The sequence below is a fragment of the Ambystoma mexicanum genome, chromosome 4q, assembly GCF_040938575.1.
Source record: "Ambystoma mexicanum isolate Mex_15411 chromosome 4q, UKY_AmexF1_1, whole genome shotgun sequence".
NCBI classification, from domain to species: Eukaryota; Metazoa; Chordata; class Amphibia; order Caudata; family Ambystomatidae; genus Ambystoma; species Ambystoma mexicanum.
The window spans coordinates 719,291,246-719,314,529 of record NC_090928.1 but is presented as its reverse complement, the minus strand read 5'-3'; the positions used below and the strand labels follow the sequence as shown (position 1 = coordinate 719,314,529).

At 45.0% G+C, this 23,284-nt stretch overlaps 1 protein-coding gene across 2 annotated transcripts in view; it reads left to right on the top strand.

The window, feature by feature from the left end:
- PAK5 (p21 (RAC1) activated kinase 5) overlaps window positions 1-23,284 on the top strand; it is a 1,510,924-nt gene that overhangs the window by 1,415,970 nt on the left and 71,670 nt on the right. For both annotated transcript variants that reach the window (XM_069608301.1, XM_069608302.1), the window contains one exon: window positions 4,684-4,810. In XM_069608301.1, the coding sequence (XP_069464402.1) occupies window positions 4,684-4,810 (127 nt within the window). The remainder of the gene's footprint in view (window positions 1-4,683; window positions 4,811-23,284) is intronic.

Here is a 23,284-nt window from a genome sequence, read left to right as displayed (position 1 = left end):
TCTGGAAAAATGCAGGCATGCCATGTTTATCCTAAGTGCCAAGGACGAGTATGCTCGTCCTTGTTGCATAGACTTGCATAATGGCATGTCACTTAAGGGGTTAAAAGGATCATTAAACAAATGCTGCTGTTGCTTTTTTGATTGAGTACATGCAGAGCAGAGGTGTGAAAGTTCGAAGTCCCTGCCCTCCATGTGCCTGGACAGACAGACTTTCATCTGGTGGTTTGCTGTGGAGGGGTGAGCTGAAACAAAACTCTAAATATTTTGAATGTATCTCTCGTCTCTCCTATATTTTGCATTTGAAAACCATTGAACTGGAACAATAGTTTACAACGTCATTATTGGAACATTTTATCTTCGTCGGTGCTTATAGATTTGCTGATAACTTAAAATAGAGGTTCCAATCCCACCAATTCCCAGTCATATAACATAACTAAGTGGATTAATGTAGCTGTTGCAGATGTCCCAGTAAATTCCAACACTGGGTAATATAGATCAGGGGTAGTGTGCATGCAGCAAAGAACTGTATGTATCCTGCAGGCCAAGGTTAAAAAGCAGGATGGCTCAGTGAAAAGTGTGCCTGCGGCAGAGATGTGCTAGTAATATCAAAACATAGGTTGCAGCTCTTGCGCTCCAACTTTCTCAGGTTGCCAAAATGAAGCCCTTTGAATTGAGAAAATGTGACAGATGTTACTAAAGAACGTGGCTATATTTTTCTAACCATAATGCCCCAGGATGTGGCAGCAGGAATATTCCTCGCAACATTTGAGAGTTAAAAAGAAGCATATTTGTGTAATAAAGACAAGGAGATACAAGTTAACAATTTAGAAACTTTGGGCAAATTAATGTACAAGTGAATCAAATAAGTAAAACAAACATGCACATGCTAATTACAGATATGAAAATCAGCACTGTCCCTTCTCTTTAGGGTCAGCCGACAACCATGGAGGGCTCAGCAGTCCCTATATATGTTTGGCTGGTGTCTTGTACCACGCCCCAAAACACCACAAACATACCTCACCCGAAAAAGAAAGGAAAAATACTATCTACTAATAAAAATACATTTTTAAATGGCTCATCCCCACTTAGTACCACAGGTAGAAAGCATGGCTTTAGCATCCCAAAGCTTTGTAGTCAGTAGCACATCAGCACTGATGTAATCACTCTTTTTGTGTTTCAGTGCCTTGCCGGAGCCAGAGCCAGAAGGCTAAAGATGGACAGGCCCAAAAGATTTGAAAGTACAAGTAGACACATCCCAGTCTCCCCTCACAGTGATTGCCAACATGCATATTCAACTTTTGGGCTAATCTTAGTTACTTGGGCCTGGCACAACAAGTGACACCTCTGAATGCACAAAAATACAAACTGTAGTGTTATTGAACATTTTATTTTCGGATAATGTATTCCTTTCATGGTTTACACAAACATCTTCCGTGGACAACAAAAAAAAGAACTAAAAGATGGATATACATGTTTTAAAGTGCGTTTTAATTTACAAAGTGTTTTGCTTGTCTACCTAACATTATTTATTAAAAAGGCAACTATTCATCTCTGTATTCGTCTCCGACCGAAAACCTGTCCAACTATTAGCTGTTCAGCCGAATACTTGCATCTTCTATTCGGCACACCGCTACAAGTTCCCGTGCACTCTGCTTTAGGTTGTACAATTGCAATCCATGCTTCTTGCAATTTTTTTTTAATTTGGAAACACGTGGCCGTCCTGACTAATGTTGCGTCACACCTTTCAGTGATTTGTGATCCATAATTTTCTTTTTTCGAGTGGTAGTTTTGTTGAAAACCCTTTGACCTTCCGTTCCAATCGCATTTGCCAGCAGGGCTGCTCTCCTGTCCGTGCTTGGTCGGCTTGTAAGTCTTCGATATATGTCTAAAGTGTTTCTAACATTGAGCCTGTACTTTCATCGGTGCTCCCGGGCCTGCATGCATGGCAGTGGGGGTGCTAGCCCCTGAGCCATGGCTGCTTTGTCTTGCCTATCCTCTGTTTCCTGACGCTGAGGCTCGTTTTGCATCCAGTGCCTCTTCACCACTAGTACGGTTTACTTGTTGTACTGGTTCAGGAAAATAGGACTCAATGCATATTAAATAAAGACCTGCTTCAATGGAAGAGTGTGGCTTGTATCTTCTTTAATTCTAAATCCGCATCAGATCTAAAGATGTAAATGTTCCCCACATGCAGATCTGCCACTACCCACACTTCCTTCTCAGGAGCTCTCCACTTTTTGTGTGTCCTTTGCACGCTTGCACCATGCTGGTCCCATTACACTTGGATTCTAGCTTGATTTGTGGTGTATTTTGGATCATAACCCTCACACCCTGGGGTGCGAGGGTGATGATCCCTGTATCCTTGGTTAAAGGGATTCCTGGCAGGGATTGGCGCCACAGCTTTTCTTCCTTAGTGGTGGCGCAGACCCTCGCCGGGCATCCCTTTAGCTAAGAGATGCAGTAGGGATCTTCACCCTTGCAACCCGTGTGCGACTGTGATATATGCTTAAAGTTGATGCCTGACAATGATCAGCAGCACTTGCCTAAGCCACTGGTTGCCCGTTCGCCCATGCCCTCCAGAGTACCCCCCTCGATTTTGGTTGCCATTGAAAGCACTCAACACCCCGACCAATTTTCAACGAGTATAGAATGCACTCAGTGCGCTGTTTGGACTTTGCGGTTCAGAAAATTATAAGTAAAGTGTGCACACAACAGGTGTGAGTTAATTAATCTGAGACAGAAATGCAGTGTCATTCATAGAAACATGCCGCCCAGAAAGCACTTAAATACGCAAGCTAACCCGGCAGGCTTTCGTGGGCTCGTTTTTCAGTGCTAATGATATCTATTGTGGTGTATAGAGGAGGAGGTAGAGTGCTGTATATAACAGGCTGGCATGGTGCTGTATAGGACAGTGTAGTCATGTGTACTGAAACGGGCAACGTGCTGTATGTGAGTAGCTAGTGGACAAAGTAGAGGAGCAAGAAGTGTTGTATAAGAGGGATAGCCAGTAGGGTGTATGGTAAAGGTGTCAGAATTCTGTATATTAAGGTGTATTCAGGGTGCTCTGCAGAGAAATAGTCAGACTGCTGTATAGAAGTGCAGGGAGGATGGTCTGTATGTGTGGTGTGGCTGCTAGTCTACTATATAGCGGCTGCAGTCTACTAAGTGATGTAGATGGACTTTTCTAAAAGGGCAGGAACGCCTGGTTATTACACTGCTGCAGGTAGGGCGTGCAAGATGCGTTATTAGAAGCAGCCGCCACTCCAGGCCTACGTATGACTCCACCACATGAGGGCAGGATAACACCAGATACACAAACGGGCAACGCAGAGCCAGAGCGGCCAAAGAAAGGGTCAGTGGTCACCAGCCCAGGACATGAAAGCAGCAAGTGCTTTCCAACAGAACGCCTGGTTGGCACAATATTTGGAAAGCATACACCCATGGGTTTTGATTGACCAAATGCCACATAACAAAATAATTCTTTTTTCTGAGAATGCCTGAGCATTGCCAGTTCCAATTTCAACCATAAATCTTACTTTTAAACATTTGTTCTCTTCTTTTTTGTGTTAGTAATTCTTTGGCCACATAGCGCTACTGCTACAAACTGCACAAAAAAAAAAAAAAAAAACTTATGAGACAATAACTAATTTTTAAGAAGAAATCTTACACTTACTACAAATATTTTAAAGTGAAAGTTGTGGGAACGAAACATTTATATTCACTTTGAGCAGAGTTACAAAAGAATGTCAATTTACAAGGAGGCGTACAGCATCCTCGATCCTGGTTTGTGCAAATGCATTAGAGCTGGTCATCCACAAAATGCATTGTCAAAGCTGTATTCTGAGAGACACAAACACATAAATGCCTATATGCATTGAAAAGGGGACAGTGGCAGAACATACGTGGTTTACAAAGTATGTTCGGCTGTTGCACTTACCCACATTCCACACTTCACTAACTCACTATTAGTGCAAGCGAAGCGGGCGAGTACCTTGCAACAATCCATGGGCCATCTTTGATTTGCAGCCCCAACACAAAGCTGAACTCATCATGAGTTCAAATCCTTAAATAATGTTAACACACTGGCAAGGAATAAAGCTAGTTATTTGCATAGTGCAACAAATATCATGAAAATAGGCACTTCAATGACCATTTCCACGAACTGTGCCTGACACCACCGACCCTGCTCAAGTGTGGGACTGGAGAAAGGAAATACAGAAAACCTGTGGGCACAACAATGCTTGCTGATACTGACCCTCAGAAGACATTTGCACAAAGATGTTGAGCGTACCTTTCCTCAATATTTGGGAATATTCTCATGAAAGCCTAACGAATTATTTATCATTTGTGCGCCCTGAGGCCCATGGGCATGTGGCGCGTAACAAGAATTTAAATACTTAAATAAATGATAACAGAGGTTTACATTTTTATATTTATTCGGTGCACCTTTTTCCATTCCGTTCTTTTCTTCTACACTTCTTTTTCTCATTTAACCTGGAAGCATGCTTTTGCATACCCATATATCTATCTACACGTACACTTAAAACACACACCAACACCCATCACTGTTACAGTGTCCTGTGGATTCTTCAGTCCACTCTAAACATGCTTTGTTTTGAAACCTTCTTAACTCATTATGGCACTCTGCATATCTTTTTTGACCTTTGTCTTTTTCTCTTTAAGGATGAACGAGGAACAGATAGCCACAGTGTGTTTGTCGGTTTTAAAAGCTCTGTCTTACCTTCATGTTCAGGGAGTTATTCATCGAGACATAAAGAGCGATTCTATATTACTTACTAGCGATGGAAGGGTAAGTATCCATTTTCTTTCTGTTTATCATTCACTGCTCAGTTTTTCACTGTGCTTCTCTTTACATTTCAGGTATGTTAATGTTATAACTTTTTGTCTCTATCTTGTGGTAAAACGTTCTGTGATAAGGGTCTTCTCCCCTAAAGTAATATCACATCTTCTCTTTACAGCCAACCACTGTTAGTGCAATATTAATTTCACCAAAAGAACAGTGGTAGCGGAAGAGTCGTTTCACAATCACAGGAAGTGGTGTCACTTGACCCCCATCATGGCGCATTGCATTTGTAAACATATTTTTATTGGCGAAGAAAGGATGAAGCCTGGTAATAAACAAATATTAACAGCGGTGACACAACACTTCTAAAAGTCATATGAACTGAAAGCGTGCTTACTTTTAGTAGATCAGATTGATTAAATCACAGGGATTGCAAAGCAATTCACAGGGGTAGCAAGCAGCAACATAGAGGTGGTGATTGCTACACATATAGGAGCCCCCAAATGACGTCCATGCTTCATTGTCAATTCCGCATTATCCCCATTCAGCTATATCTAATGTAATTAAAATCTCTTGTGTCATCTCCCAGTTGGTTCATGTTAGCCTATGTATGCGTTTCAGCAGAGAGAGGGTCAGTTTAACAGATCAGTGTCAAGTGTGGTTCTACAAAGTACTCTTCCTAAAATAAGGATTCTCACAGCTGCAAATTGCCAATTGGCCACGTTTTGAGATCTCTTAACAAGAAGCTAAACTATCAAAATGCTGAGCCAATGGTTTGGAGCTTCACTGAAGCATGGACTAGTTTATTTACACAGGCAGGCAAGCTGGCCTTGCAACCAATGTCCACGATCTTCAGAAGTCCATTCTGCATCAACGTCAATGCATTTTCAGTGCCATGGACAGGATTTATACAGGTTTAACATTATCAGGAATGCCCAAGTATGCAAGACCGTGGAAGAAATTACTGGGGTCCCCTCTCCCAATTATGTTGATGATTAAGACCGTTTTAGATATCCATTTATAAAGAGGAACTCTTTAGATAAACCTATTCAGGTGTTGAGTGACCAGATTCCTTTAATGAGATGGGAAGGGCCACGCCCCCATATGCATACAGGTGCACAGTCAGGTGAAAAGAATGAAAGACAATGGTAAGGTCATGAGCGTTCACAAGCCCTCGTTAGTCAACAGATTCGTACTATCAGGTTTACACCTCAAAAGATGCCCTTGCCGCTGACCGTTGGCAAGTATTAATTGACTCTTGAGGCATAGGAAATGGTAACGTTTGTATCACATATGAAGATTTTACACACGTGTTTCACTCTGCGGCCCAGTGGGTCTTTGGAAGTTAATCGAAACGCTAGAGTCCCCTTATCCCGCAGAAGGACACACTTGCAATACAATTGTAGAATGTCTGTGTTATCCCAACATCCATCGAGCATTTTAATGGAATATAGATATTTACTGTTAACTTTGGTTGAAGACCAGGCACACGACAACAATCCACGTGGAAACAGGGAAAATCCTTCTGAGTGCCCTGCAAAAAAATAAAGGGCAACAAAGGAAGAAGAAATGAATGTCAAGAACTATCTTTCCTGGTCCTTTTCATTTCAAGTCTTCTCTTTGTCCATGTTTTTTTGATTAACTGGCATATGAACACTCAGTTCTTCATTTTAAGTGTGGCTCTCTCCTTTTTCTGTACGTCATACAAAGCCATGTATGTTGTGCAGTCATTTCACTTATGCCACATTCTAATGTAAAGAGATCAAGCATTCAAAATGCTCATCTTTGAGAAATGGTACAGGGGAATTTGTCAGGCATGCTTCAACTTAATGTAGCCACTTTTCCCCGGCCATGACTCAAGCCAGGGAGTACCCATACCTGGCCTAGGTCAGGGGCAGTCCAGTCCCCATGGGAACCACCAACCTCACCCCCGAGGCCAGCTGGATAGAGAGGGGCGCTGTACCTGGAAAGGAGTGGCTGCTAACAGGAGAGGGGCTACACCCCAAGTTCTTAGCTAACTAAATAGACACAGACACCAGAGTGCATTTTATAGGGATCCTAATTGGGAACCCTCTTTATTTATAAAAACACATATTCTTTTTGTTTTTAACATTCCCTATCCCCTTCCTAACATACCCCTGATGTGTGAGTACCCACTAAATTTGGATCTGCTACGTCAGTTCCCTCTTCTATAGAGGGTTGTCGGGGACTCTGAGGGTGAGTCTGACGCAACAGATGCCTTCCCTAACTTCAGGTACCACCCACATGGAGTATGAGGCCAGAAGATATCTTCTATTGGTGGTTCCATCTCCCTAAGCGGCCTCAAGCAGGCCGCTGCCTCGGCCCACTTCCTCATGCCAGGGTACCTCCCTCTACCCTCCTTTTCCTATAAAAATAACACCCTACACCTATTTAACTAACTATTCCCTACATAACATTTATACTACTTAACATCTATTAATTAAATATGTACATTAATATACATTAAACAAACAAGTACATACTACATATAAGCACATATACTACATTATGTCACAATAGGGGTGACTGCTGCAGCCAGTCAACCCCTTCACAGTACCTTCGAGGCTGTCTCTGGTGGATGAGGCAATTGGGCCTGTCCTTTGGTGTTATCAGGGTCCTGTCCCCACTTCTGCTGTTTATTCTGGGTGGCCGTGTCCACCACGTGAGGCCACCCAGGATCTCTGTGTGGCCCGAGTGTTCTCTGAGCACTTGGGGGTCTGCCTATAGTCACTGCTGCACCCGCGTCCTTTTAAAATCTTCTGGGTGTGCCCCATACACTGGGGCCCCACCCGTACTTAACGCCACACCCTCAGCTTATTTTAAAATCTTTGGGCTGTCCTGATTCCTGCTTTGCTCGGGCCTATAACTATGGGCCCCGGGGCATTACCTAAGTTGGTAATGCCCCCGCCGCTTGGGTCATATTGCTTAATTATGACCCAGCATGCTCCCATACTTTCTGTGTTTAAATGTTTATTTGTCATTTTTGTTATTATAATTGCTGTTGCTAAGCAACAGCAATTATACAGACAGTAATCAGAGCAATGTTGTAATTTTTGCATGTGGTTTTAATTTTAGGGTCATGCCTATACATGACACATGTTTTGTCAATTCAAGGTTGCTCAGTTTGATATTCAATAAACACATTTGAATGATAAAAAGAAATAAGTAGTGCTCTGAATAACAGTCTGTTCATTCCCCCACACATTTCTTTGTCAATGTCAAATGTCAATGAATTAATAATTCAGTCAAGGAATAATCCCAAACACACAATCCTATTCTTCAAGAAATCAAATGTGTTTCTTTGAAACCGCAGATCAATGCTTTCAAGAACAAAAAATCAGAATCCATTGTCAATCAAAGGTTAAAATGGTATGGAAAGTAACACCACCAAGTGATGCCATAATCATATTTCTGACTCATGCTCAATGATCCAGTTAATATTTTGAATGGTCTTTGGAAGTGAAGTTTCTTTTGGTCTCTCTTGTCACGTTTATGCTGACGATTCCTAAATCTTCATTTCTTTTCCCTCCTTCCTTCCCTGAGTCTTTCCATTCTACCACAAATAAGCCCACTGTTGCCAATAGGTGAGCCACATGCACTCCCGTGAAGAAAACAAACTCTCATAATAAGCTTTGTTTGCTAATAAATGTAGTCATAAACAATTTATTGAAGTACATAAATAAAAAGGGAAAGACTCTGTAGACCATTCAAATTGCAGACTCAGTCTTTTGTAACACCAAATAGTTTTTATAAGTATATGCATTTCAAACAAGTTTCACCTATCTCTGAGGTGTAACTGATACCATTTTATAGAAGACAATTTTGCAAAAACATAATCTTTCATTTCTCTAACTCAATATCCTTAAGTGTTATCACATCACCCTTAATTCTTGATCATCACAACATCAACAAACACTGAACATATTTCTTATCAAATAATAATGTTCATTCAGACACCTAGACAGTATTGCCAATGTGTTTCGGATTAGATATTCATCTTCAGGACCTGTACAGTGTGCTTCTAAATTGGTATTTCTTTGATTGACCTAGCAAACATGTATGTAATTACAAACTGGTAACTATGGCTAACCTGCCAGGTGAATATTTATTAAGCTCAAATTAAATGAAGTACACTAACCTTCCCATTTTATGTAAATCACTCCTGTTTGTAGAACCTACAAACCAAAGTAAAACAAATATATATAGCTATTCACCCCTGTATGAATTGGGTCATTTGAAAAGTTTTTTTTTGCAGCAACATTAATCAACTCCTCTCACCTTTGGAGCCTCGCTGGTCCTCAATGGGTTAACTCATAGTTTGTTAATACTTTACTTTACTGATATTTATACCACGCAGGCCATGGACCCTTAGGCTTAAGGGTGCAACAACAAGCAACAGTAAGACAACAGAGAAGAGATAGCCAGACCAAAAACAGGTCATCAAAGAATGCGGGAATATAGTTCAAGCAAACAGAAGAGTTTTAAGTTTCTTTTTAAAAAGTTCTGTGGACTTTCAGCACCTACGTTCCAATGGCAGACCATTCCATACTTTTGGGGATGCATTCTGAAAAGCCCCCTTAGAGGCCTCATAGTTCCCCACCTAGAATGTCTTCTCCAAGCGCTCAAATGGAGTTCTTCCTATTCAAAAGTGACACATACATCCATCATAGGTCACTCCACATATTTGGAGATTTGGAGGGAGATTCTTATCCTCAGCAGGCGCCTCCCTCTGCAATAGCCTCCCTGCTACCCTCCGTCTTGAGCCTGATCTTCTTAAATTCAGGAAACTCCTCAAGACCTTCCTCTTATCCTGCTCTTTCTCTCCCCCTACCCTGCTAACCTATCTCTCTGCTCTCTCCATCTCTCCCTCCTCTTCCGTACAGCTTTGCTGACTGGCCGCCTGGTGCACCTCTGAGTCTCACAAGTCTTTGGCACCCCCCGATAGACCTCTTTGCACTTGCCTCAGGGCCCTGCACCCCGTCCTCCTCTCTGCACTTCTGAATAAATCCAAGAGAGCTTTTCTCTCCGCACTTATCCCAGCCTCTACCGACTGGGAGCACCTGGACACCCACTCACCCCCTTGACCATATTGCACTTGCACGATCTGAATGCATCTCTGCCTGAAGATCGTCTGTCTGTTCTCCCCTGTCTTCACCCCATAATGTGCACTTGATAAAAACCGCAGAATCGCAGTCAGACCTATTTGGTGTATCTCAACTGTTAAATGTATCTTTTCCACTTAATCTGCCTGTGCAGACCGTTATCGTCTCAGAATTTCAAGGGCTCTGAGCGACTGTTTTTTTTCCCGTGCTCCCACCCTCCTTGAGTGCCTTGAAACACTGCCTGTGTATAGGCGCTTTATAAATAAACAATACCATACCATAGGGAACGTAAACCATTCCTTGTGTTCCATCGACAAACACTCCCTCTCACTCCTCTGCTTACCAATACAGAATTTTATCTACACTCAAACAGGAACTTTGGATGTTTAAATCAGTAAGTACAAATGCAAATGCATTTTATTCCCTCATTTTTGAAGTTGGGGAGTAAAATGCTATTTAAGGATTACAAAATAATTTTTAATTCTCTTTTGTTTTTTTTTAGGAAAATTAAAACATATTTAACTCTAAAACATATTGTTTGAAGCCTATATTTCATTGCACCTAGAAATTCAAACAAATAAAAAATGAGCTGACGTTTCAGTCAACCTGCTCCTTATATTGAGTGATGACTGGAATGTTTCGGGCCACTTAGTCGTTAAGAGAAGGAGAAAGAATGTGGTGTGACCCTGACAACTATCTGTCTCCCAATGCTGAGACCATTTTCGCTGCCAGCATGGTCAAACCAGTCTCAGCTGGCTGGAAAAGTACAATGAAGTCTGTGCGGAAGGCATTGAAGAAAAGCATGGTCGTGGATGGGGCATAAGGCAGGAGAGAACGATTCTGAGATGGAATACCTTTTTTTCCGGTGGAGCAACGATTGGTAGTTATTTCTCCGAGGTCAGTGGCTCTTAAAAACCTGTGATCATTCACTCTATCTATATGTAATGCATACGTGTCATTAAACAAGGCCCATGTCTCTGAGTGTACATCCTTCTTGTCCACCCTCTTGGACATACCCTTTTCATAATCTGATAGTACCTTTTGCCTCGTTATTGTAACGCAACTCCCTGTTGTAAAGAGAACGGTACTGCCTCTTACAAGGCACTGAACGGGAAAGCACATGACTCTTTGTTCATGTCAATTGAAAAGTATTTGCAAAGAGTTTTGTTACTGCTATAAATAAAATATCATAACATACCAACTGAAAAAATAACTAACTTGAAGGAAAAGGCCCGCCATGCGAGTAATTCCTTTGCTACAAAAATGCCCCACAGACCTGGTGTGGTCATGGACCTCACAAACGTACTACCAGATATCAACATTCTAACGCTGGAAGGTAAAACCATACTCCTATATCTCAGAACTCCAGGATGAAGTGCTTCAATAACACAGAGAAGGAGGTACATGCTGTATCTGACTGTCAAAGGATAATGGTAGGGTTGATGGAATTCCTATAGAGAAAGCATCATCTCACCACAGAGACAGGAACACATTAAAACTTAGATATATGCCTTGCATGAATAGGATGAAGCACTGGGATGCTGTGGATAAAAATCATGCTGCAGGGTCTAGAAGGCAGGACATCTTGCCAGCAGGCCTCTCACAGGCACAGTAGACAGGTGGCGTGGCTGAACGCCAGGGCCTCTGCCCCGTGCTCTGAGCAGGGTCATACGTCATCCAGGAGCGATCGGTCCAAGAGCGGTCTTCTAAGTCCTTTCAGGGCGCCTCATCCATGGGGGCCCAAGAGAAGGCCAAAAACCGCAAGTCTGAGTCCACCGGGTTCGCTGCGGAAGCGGGTCACAAGGTGGACAGGGAGCGATCAACATCACCATTCGCCTACATTGCCAGTCGGCAATCAAGCTCCTCCTCGAAAAGGAAATCATCCAACCTAGCTACACTGCAGGAGAAGTCTGAGAAACCACGTACGGAGGTGAAGAAGGCCAAACAGCCCAAGCAGGCCCAATCATCACAGGATAAGACTTTTCCGACGATAGAGTTGGTGGCGGCTGCTATCACGACTGATAAGCGAACTGATCCTGTGATGGTAGCCCCCGCAGCACAGAAGTATCCTTGCCCCCAAGGTGCAGCACCACCGCAGTGACTTTGGCAAAGTCTGCTGGCACGCCAGAAGGGGGGAAACTGACTCATGCCCTGGTTCAAGCCCCACAGTGAGCGGGGGGAGGGAGGGCGAGGAGGCCCTGAAACAGCCCTTACAGGCCTTGGCCCAAGTCTTGGAGATCACATTCATGGACAACGAAGACCAGGAGTCGTTCCACAGGGTCCATGAGGATGTCGAAGAGGAGGATGACGGCGCAGGGCCTAGTGTTCCGATCCCTTCAGGTCAGCCGAGGGATGTGTCTCTGGACATTCATTCGACCCTTCACACCTTGGTGTCAGAGATCCAGAAGAGGATGCCACCGGGCCTGGTTCCAGTGGTACTCCAGCACCCCATTCAGCTGCCAATGAAGAAGAGAAAGTCATTCAACGCCTCCATTTCAGCTTCTGCATCTGCACCGGGCCCCTTCTCCCCCAGCAGACCCAGACAAAGGTACGGGGATGGATACGGCCACGAATACAGACGATGGCGAGGATATTGTCACAGCCGATGGCGAGTCTCCGCATTTGGATGCACCACCTAGGGCGTCCCCACCGTACAAAGTGGGGTCGTTCGACTCCATGATCGCCAGAGCCTCCGAGCTATTCCAGCTTGTGCCCGAAGGAAGCAGGAAGGACGGGTTCTTGTACCAGAGGCACAAGGCCAAGAGGAAGACAATCATGGTGGTGCCCCTTCTAGACGATGTGTGGGAAGAGGGCCTGGCCCTTATGAAAAACCCATTCACGACACCGACCGAACGGAATAGGCTGGAGAATAAGTATCGGGTGCTGGACTCTGCACCCACGTGCCTGCTATCGCAACCATCGCCGGATTTGGTTGTATCGGTGGCTGCGAGGAAACAGTCGGCTAACCCGTCCTTGTCATCTTCGGTCCCTCCGGACAGCGAGGGAAAGAAGATTGACACCATGGGAAGGAAGGCAATTTATACTGCAGCGTTTCACTATTAAGGCGGCAAAGGCAATGGCGATGCTAGCCATGCATGACAGGGAGCTGTGGTACAAGCTGGGTCTTATTCTGGAGGTCCTCCCCGATGATAAGAGGATGGAGCCAATTGCTCTTCTCCCAGAGGGGGAAGTAGCGTCTAATCACGCCATTATAGTGGCGTTGGACATCGCCGCCACAGGGTTCCGGCAGATGAGAAACTGTGCCCGCCTTCTTCGACAAGGCTGGATGGTCGTCAATGAGTCCCTACAGGCCAGTCAGATACAGAGACGGCATGTTCCCTGGGCACTCTCCAGCAGCAGATTTCTACTTTTTGCACAATCAGCCATCCAGATCCACAACTCAGGAAGCCTACAGGGGCCATTCCAAGGCCTACGGTAGTGGAGGACAATGTCGCTGTCACCGGTAGGGCAGGACGCCGGCTCTGAAACCGGCCTGAACCTGCTGGGATGTCGGACCCCCACATGTGCACCCCGGTGGGCGGCCGGCTGACAAAATTCATCAGCGAATGGAAGAAGATCACCACCGACAGATGGGTGCTGGACGCTCTCGCCCACGGGCACACCCTGGAGTTTGAATGCAGGTGTCCGCGGATCCCTCCGATTACCCTTCAGGAACAGCACATCCCTCAGCTCCTGGAAGAGGTAAGGGCCATGCTGCGAAAAGGGGCGGTAGAGCTAGTTTGCCAACTGCTCCAGGGTCCAGAGTCTATTCCAGATACTTTCTGGTCAGAAAGAAATCAGGGGGTTGGGCCCATCCTAGACCTGCGCCATCTCAACAAATACTTGAAGTCCATAAAAGTTCAGGATGGTCAAGTTGCAGCACGTGCTCGGCCAACTGGAGGAAGGAGACTTCTTGACGTCGCTGGACCTAGAGGACGCCTATTTCCACATCCCCATTCACAAGAAACATCAGTTTTGTGGTGCAGAGTCAGCACTACCAGTTCAAGGATTTGCCTTTTGGATTGAAGTCGGCCCCCAGAGTGTTCACAAAATGCCTGGCACTGGTGGCGGCAAATCTACGTCTACGGGGCATACACGTATACCCGTACCTCAATGAATTGATCATCCTAGCCCGATAGCGGGAGCTGGCCGTCGGACACACCGAGGCGACCGTTCTGCTATTGACGGATCTGGGATTCTCAATTAACTATCCAAAGTCTTGCTTAACACCATTGCAGAACGCACTGTTCCTAAGAGCCAATACGGTGTCCTGCCTGGCGTCACCCTCGGAGGAGAGGTTAACGGCCATTCAAGGGAAGGTGCAGTGGCTGTTATTGATGAAGACAACCACAGTACGGACCATCAAGTCATTGCTCAGTGTGATGTTGTCCTGCATCTACCTCACCTGACTCTGCAGGTTGCACATGCGCCCCCCATTAGGAGTTCCTGGACGCTCACTGGATACACGTGTCCGAAAGCTTCGTGGACAAGATTACGCTCGACAAGGAGTTCCGTCGGCGATAGGGTGGTTGGGCGTCCGCTCCAACATCACTTGGTGGCACAGGGTTTCAAAACCCTCCTTAACAGGAGATGGGCACCACAGACGCCTCCATGGAAGGCTGGGAAAACCACACTGGACATCTGCACGCCAGATGCCTGTGGCTGCCGGAGGAAAAGAATCTCCATAGCAACATCCTGGAGCTACGGGGAGTGTTCTGGGCCTCAAGCCGTTTCCTCCGTCTTTGAAGAGCAAGGTGGTGAGGATCTTCATGGACAACACCACCACCATGTTCTACATCAGGAACCAGGGGGGCACTTGATCCCCAGCGCTCTCCAAGAAAATGCAGGTCGTGTGGTGCTGGCCACTCATCCCTCTTCACCTGGCGGGAGTCAAGAACACCATTGCAGACTCCCTCAGCAGGGAATTGCGCACCTGCCACAAGTGGGAACTTCGGCAGTACCAGGTGGACCGCATCTTCGTCAAGTGGGGCAGGCCCCCGAATGATCTATTTGCGATGGCGGCAAACTCCAAATGCCAGAGGTTTGCCAACAGATTCCACCAACCGAGGATCCTGGGGGACACATTCTCCTTCCCGTGGGAAGGGATGTTTCTATATGCATTTCCTCTGTTGCCAATCCTGCTACATGTCATCAACACACTCACAGTGCCAATGCAGGATGATACCCATAGCCCGGGCATGGCCGATGCAGATTTGGTATCCGGACCTTCTTAGCCTGTCAGCGCAGCCTCCGGTCAAGCTGCCAGTGGTCCCGGATATTCTCACCAGAGAAGGTGGTGCAATCCTTCATCACGAACCATTGCTGAACCTGAGAGCTTGGCTCCTGCAGCTCTAGAGTTTGGAGAATATGTGTTGCCTGTGGACTGCAGGGAGGTCCTCACCAAGGACAGGGTATCGTCGACTTTGAAGTGCTATGGTCACAAGTGGAAGTGTTTTGTTACGTGATACCAGTCTCAGAAGATTACCCCTCTGAGGGTCACGGCCCGCACATTCTTCCATACTTGCTATCCTTGGCCATGGCCGGATTGGCTAACGCCTCTATCAAGGTACATCTAGCGGCCATCTCCCGCTTCACTTTGGTCTCATTGACTGGTCAAGGAGTTCCTCAAAGATCTTTCCCGCCAGTGAAGGCTCCTGCCCCGGCGTGGGAACTCAATGCAGTGCTGACAAGGCTCATGGGGGTCCCATTCAAGCCTATGCATCAGGCCCCTCCCAACTGTCCACAAATCGAGGGTGGTGCTGCAGACGCACCCCTCTTTCATGCCGAAGGTTCCGTCGGAGTGCCACCTCAACAAGCTTTTGGTGGTACGTGTTTTTTTCCCAAAGCCTTCCCCACCGGCTGAAAGGGCCTTACACTCGCTGGACGTTGCTTGTGCCTTGAAGTACTATGTGACATGCACAAAGAGTTTTCGGAAGACTTGACAACTGTTTGTGAACTTTGGTCCTGTGAACCATGGGAAGGCCTTGTCCAAGGCTTCCATTTCTTGGTGGCTCTGCGGCAGCATCACCACCGCTGCCCGGCCTTCCGAGAGCCCACTCCACCAGAGCGAATGCTGTGACAACAGCGTTCCTGTCTGGTGTGCCCCTGCTTGACATATGCAGGACTGCTATGTGGAGGTCCACGGACACCTTCACGTAATTCTACTGCATCGACAGGGATTTCAGGGAGGAGTTCAGAGCCAGCCAAGCAGTGCTACACAACCTATTTCCTTGAGGTGAGTCTGTTACAGAGATAAGTGCAATTTCTTCTGTTGAGTCTTGCCACCTCCCGTAGTTGTGTAATGTTGTACTGCTATGTATTTGTAATTCATGAGCATGTGAATCCATGCCAGAACCCAATCCCGAGAGAGAAAGAACAAGTTACTTACCTATCACTATTGTTCTCCAGCATGGGTCTGGCCTGGATCCACATGCACACCCTCCCTCCGACCCCTCTGCAGATCTTCTAGGTCATACTACCACTTTACGTGCTTACAAAATCTGAAGATGGCTCTGAGGGAAGGGGCATAGGGAGAGGGCTGTAATTGGATGGGGGCAGTATGACCTAGAGGACAATGATTGGTTTAAAGCAGAAATACAGTTTGTAAGGGAAAGTGAAACTGTTTTTCTTTTACTGAGGATTCACAGTCTGACAACGGGGAATATTCATGAGCATGCAAATCCATGCTAGACCCATGCTGGAGAACAAAAGTTACAGGTAAGTAACTTGTTCCTACTCTAACAGGAAAGAGCTAAACACGCCCAACGCAGCACAGAGGAAGCCCCCATCGCTGGCTCTTTATCTGCCCCACCAGCTACACAATTGACATAATTTCTTCACTAAATCCAAAAGGGAAGGATGATATAATTGTATATATCAATGAATTGTGATATGTTTTAAGGTACAGCAGAGGATGGATTGATTGACTGGTAATATGTAGTTATGGGGGACACACTTATGGCATGCCAAGCTTCATGGATTGTATTGTATTGTGGTATTTATATTGCGCACCTGACGAACCAAATCGTGACTGGGCGCAGATGTTTCAATTGAGCAAAAAGTAGGAAGTTTTGCTCTGTCAGGGCCTAGCGGAACAAGTACGTTTTTACGGCCCTCTGGAAAACCGAGAGGCTTTTAATATCACAGATTTCTCTAGGTTGTTTGTTCCACGCTCTAGGCCCATAGACAGAGAATCTACAATCTCCTTTCTTCACACATTTGGTGCTTGGTATACAAAGCAGATTTTGGTCTGCCGAGCGCAACTGTCGGATAGGACTGTACCTTCTGATTTTATCTGATAGGTATACTGGTCCTATTTTATTCACGCCCTTGTAGACCAAACAGAGGATCTTAAACTCTATTCTCTCTTTTACTGGCAGCCAATGCAGGGCTTTCCTCAAAGTAGAGATTGAATCTGATTTTTTTGCCTTGTGCACCAGTCTGACCGCTGCATTTTGGGCCATCTGCAGCCTCCGCAGTTGGTAGGCTCGGATACCTCACAATAGTGCGTTGCCATAGTCTAGCTTCGAGTTAACCAGAGTACCAGTAATGGATAGGTTATATGAATGCAAGCCTGGAAGGAGACTGCATGTTTTTGCCTCTTTTGAAGCCAAGACATAGCAACAGATCTTTACATCTTGAGCAAGATAGGGTATGTCCTGGAGGGATAAAAGGAATTTGAATTTTACATATAGGATGCCTCTAGATGCCCCCTCTACGAGTATCATCTGAGAAGAACACTGTACAGATATGAAGAGGATGGCTACTCTCCTTGTTAACATACAATAAAGGATCTTTATCTGCTAGAGCAACATAATAGTTTATTGTTTTTTGAAACCTCTCAGAAGCATTATGATTGAAACTGACAGGAGCAGATTTAGGAAGGAATCATGGCAAAAAATAACACTAGGTGATATGTTAAATTCCTTTAACTGAGACCGCTAGGGGGCGTGGACTGTGATGGCAGCGTAACTAAATTCTCAGTTCCACCCCACCAAATGAGAGCTAAGTAGACTGCTGCAGTCCCTGCTGAGCATCAGAGTTTGCTGCCAGAGGAGGTGGGAAGGTAGCCCTGAGAGGACTGACAGCTTGGGGTATCCCCAGTATCGAGGAAATTACAGTTTGGCTGTGGTTTCAGAGGCCCGGGAAAGAGGCAAAAGGCAGAGCGCAGCTCCATGGGTGAAGCTCATTGATGGCACTGGCACCTCATGCTGTGTTGTAGAGGTATTGCACCCCAACACAGTGGGGAGAAGAACACATGCAAGCCTTACTACTGTTCCAACAAGTTGAGGACTTGCAGGTCTTGGCAGGTGCCAGGCTCAGGTCAGCCTGCCTTGAGCAGTCGAGATCCCGGTGGCCATCTTGAGATAGTGTATGCCTGAGTCAGTGGAGCCTGAAGCACAATTCTGGGTGACCGGCAGGGGATGGGAAGGCGTGATCCCATGATCATGGGGAGTCAGAAGTCTTCCAGAGATAAAGGCGTGAGTGAGGTCATGCTGAGGTGCAGGTGGTGAATTTGAGGAACTGAAGAAGGGATCGGGAGCCAGTGTCGGAGAGGAAGATGATCTATACACTGACCTGAGAACCTCCTAAAACATCCAGACAATGTGGAGTGCAGTGAGGGATGTTGGCGGTCCTGTTTTGTAGTGCAACGGTAGATGAGTGAAACGCCCCAAGCAGTGCGACGAGACAAAAGGAGGGGAGGCCTTGGCCACTAGAGACACAGTGTATGGTCACCGAAACACCACAGGGAAAGAGCGATACATGAGAGTGCCTAGGGTCTGGGACCACCGACCTTGTGATCCTCAGCAAATTCCATTGAGTGATTAATATGGTGTCTGGGGCATGAGCTAGGCCAGTAAGGGTGGAGGCCAGGACTGACAGCATCAAGCCAGCCAGAAAGGAGGACATTTCAGATTTGTTGCAGGTGATAAAGGTGCTCCAGAGCGATATCCACTCCTGTATAGTTGAGAGAGCCGACTCCCTGGAAGGTAAACTGGAGAGCATGGAAAATAATCAGCTCACCAGATGCCTTATGAGATGAAGTATGATGCTAGGCTCCTGGATCTTGAAAGTAAGGAGGAGGATTTACCATTGAAAGATGATGACCTAGAGAATAGAGAAAGGAGAAATAATTTACAGATTTCTGGCCTAAGAGAAAAGAAAGGAGAAACTCCTAAAGAGGTGAAAAGGGGACTGAAAGATATTGTGAACACCCTGTTTAGGGACAATGTAATGCAGGGAAGTGTAAATTGAAAGAGCGTACAGAGGTTGAGTTACCAACAATAGGGGTCTACTTGTGGTGAGATTCCTCCGGTACCAAGAAAAGGCTGTGATCTTGGCTAAAGCGTAGCTGCAGAAGGAGCTCTGGCCAAGGGAGGACACAATAAGTATTTACCAGGCTCTCTCGACCCTTACACTTTCAAGGAGAAGAGACTGTCGACAGCTCATGCAATGTTTGTCCAGGAAGGATGTTCGATATAGTTGGCCATTACCATTCACTCTGATCTTTGAATACGCAGGGACTGACTACAGGATACTACGGGAACGGAAGCAGCACATGCACTGCCTCATCTTTCAACTGTCTAGGCGGCTGAGACACCTGGGCCCTCAGAGGCATCGTTTGGGAATAAGAGAAGGCTTCCCCATGGTCCTGTGCTGTACAAAAGTGTGCCACGGGGAAGGCCGTGTTTGTAGATGGGTACTGCATCCCCAGTTAAGTGACATATGAGCTTGGCCTACTGAGAAAGAGAAATATTATTTAGACTTCAGAGGAGCAGAGGCTTGGGTGGACGGAGAGATTGGTGGACGGGGGGAGGGTTATGGATTTTGGGGATATTTCAGATGTAAAGTTGGGTGGGTTGGGGAGTTTTGGGACCATAGTGGCCACTCGAGAGTTGGTGTCTCGTGTTGGTGGGTAAAGTTGGATGGGAGTACTGTAAGTGATTTCAATCAGGCGCACACCCAAGTCTCGCCTAGCATGTGGTGCGCAAATGAAATCCTTATTTATTTTTATCTGAATGATATACCACTCATATCACACCCTTCTCGAAACACCCCCAGGTTACACTGAACCAGGAATCGGGCTATTTTGCAAAGGTAAATATTTATTTATTTAGAATTTAAAATCACAATATATTTTCAATAGTAACAACAGTCACCAATGGGTGACAAGAAAAATGAGTAATATCTTTAATGCACTGGGAATCAGGTAATGAACACAAAAAGAATGCTGCACAGAAAAGAATACATTTGGGTTGGTTTGGAACAGATAGCACTGTTGTTAGAGGTTCCCCCTGCAACACCCCTCAACCCACCAATAGGCAATTTAAATAGATGTGAGGAGAGAGCAGGTACTCTGGAATAATACAGAACAAACAGAATATCACTCCCACCTTTCCCCCTTAAACACAAGAGAAAAACGGATTTGACTTTTCAACTTTTCAACTGTCAAAATGGCTTTGAAACTGGCTGAGCAAAAACACAAAATTTGGTCAAAAATGCTTAAATAATTATAATTTTCTATGGGAGCTGCTGTGAACAGATGTAAACAATCATAGGCAATGATTTAATCAAAAGAAAACATTTGGAATCTCAAAGTCAAAGTGGGAAATAATTGAAAGGCAATTCGCACGTGTAAAACTTTTGCAAATGTAAATTTGCGGCAGACTTTTACTATACGATTTCTGATAAAAAAAACAGGTCAATCGCACTGGGTAGTGGGTGTAGCTAAGGATGTTAGGTATCAGTGGGAATTGAAATGTTGTTTCTATCTTTAAAACTGAGGGAGTTATGGGGGTTTTATTGAGAGATGTTTTTCGGAAATAAAGACACGAATTTGGACAAAAACTTCAGTTCAAAATCAGAAAATATGGCTTATGCTTCTACTCAAGACTGGATCATGCAGACTAGACAACAAGGTTGGGCCGCAGTAAGCTCTGAGACTGATTCATGACTACAGTAACGGATCCCCAGCACCTTCCCCGGCGGAACCAGTCCACACACTTGAAGTGGGATTTTTGGATGAGAGTTACACAAATAAAAATGACTATGAAAATTATGCTTTAGCAAATAGACAGAATAAGATAGCACTAAAGATTTTGACACTGTTACTTGTTATGGAGGTAAGGGTAGTTCAGAGATTTAGGGTGGAATAAGATAAGGCAAGGTATATAATAATTCTCTAGTGTCCTGTTAATACTCACAATCCACTGAGATTGAAGATTTTAGGCCTGTCAGGATTCTGATCAATGGATCAGGTCTAACAGGGAAAGACAGCACATCAGGCGCGGGACTGGATCAGCTAGGCCAATCACCGGAACTTCACAGGATCTGCCCTTCTTATTTCTGGATATTTCAATTCAGTGGGATTGCGAGTTCATCAGGCAAGCATTTATGGTAGCAAGCCAGATAGTTTCAGGGTGCTTCCCTACACCACACCGCTCCACTGGGTATAAGGATTAATTGAGGATTATGGCATAGCTGAAAATGGTTCAGCTACTGCTTGGCCTGGTTCTTGGCATCTGGATCTGGAAAGATGTTAAAGGCTGGATATTGAATGCTGGATCAGAGTGCTTCGCTGGAATCAAAAGAGAGACTCCCTATGTGTTGTCAGATGTCTCTATTTATCCTTTCAAATGACATCACAAAAATGGGTTTATGAGCCGGCTTAACTAAACTCGCCCCTGTGAACTGGGATTGGATCAGAGCCTCATCTCCGCCTTGCATCCAAGTGATTGGATCAAGGGCAGATGATGTCACATTTATGGTTTGGTTTTTACAATCCTTAGAAACCTCCCCCAGCCACTAGTATTAAAATCAAAGTTTGTCCTAAATACATATTTACACATTTGTAACCTCTATGAAAATCACATACAAGGATTACATATATTATGGAGTATCTATTCCAAAAAATCCCCCTACTGTGAGACATTGTTTCAACTTTTTTGCAGCATTTTGTCCATTTCTCCATGAAAACATTTTCCAAACTTTCTCCAAATTTACCCAAATATGCGTGTTTACCATAGGAATGTGTGTGCAAAGTTTAACACTTCTAGCATAAATACAGTTCCCATAAACCCACATTTATTACCATTCCTGTTCAGAATATGCTGCACAGTTCCATCATGTTTTGCAATGTAGGGCCAAAAATTAGAGTAACAAATCTGCCGTTTTTTATTTTTCACCATTTCTGATAGCGAGTTATAAGTCTCTAAAAATTGTTCATTACATATTCTTAGCAGCAAAAGGTCAACCTTTTGTCTGTCTCTAGAGTCAAGGAGCAGCCCCCACCTTTTTGGGATTTCCTTCTGCAAGCCTAGTTTATGACATTTTCACACGTCTGTTTCCTGGCCTGGAGGATCTGCTATTGTTCAGTCCTTGGGAGCAGACACAAGTCTGTCCTACCCCACAATTATCATATGTCAGTGAGCATCTTCTCAGAGGAATGCCCTCCCCTTGGGTGGAAACCTGTTTTTCAACTTCTTGCAGGCCCAGCCAGCCTAAGTAAAAATGTAATTTCTTGACTTGAAATTCAGCACAAAAAAAACTTGTTGCATCAGATGACATAGATAAATTACATTCTTAGCTTTAAACCTGTGGGATCAACACAACTGAGATCCATGCTCCTTTCAGCAAAAGTCCTTTTATATTTGCTAATCCGGCAGATCTTTAGTTTTAGACAACTTTAAAGTTTATAATCAGGAAAGCCCAATTGACAGGGGCTGTCCCTCACAGGCAATCGAGTTTTGCTGAGAGAATGTTTTGCTTTTAACATTTCAGGACCTTGTAACTTCACAATGCGTCACTAGATTAAATGAATTTTAGCACCAAGCAAGATTGTGAGTGTTGAAAAGTATTATGTACAGGCATTTGGAAGTTTCAGCAGCAAAGTAAATGTCATTTACAGGCAAATTTTGCAGTTTTACTGGCAAAGCGCTGCTGCTCCCTCGGTACCCCATGTTTACTTGTCATGGCGCCCACTGGCACTTTTTCTGCGGCGTGTGCTCTGTTTCACCACACATGCACCATGGGTGGCAGGTTGTGCAGCCATCTTTTTGTGTGTTCAAAAATGCTGTTTTGGAGGTTTTGGCGCACACAAGGATTTTGCTGCCATTTTGCTGTTTCTCGCACCATAGATAGCAGAGTGAGGCCGCATAGTATAGCAGAGTGGGTCAATACATTGCACAGTATGAGGGTAGAGCGGTGGGGGTGCTGGATACTGTTTGTGACTATTTGGGCCTATGGAATTCCAAGCGGGATATTACAGTTGTTAAAGATGGGGAGTGATACAAGCATGGGAATCTTACCTCATGGTGCTGGTGACGCGTGAGGGTCCTCGACTGGCTGAGGGGCGTTT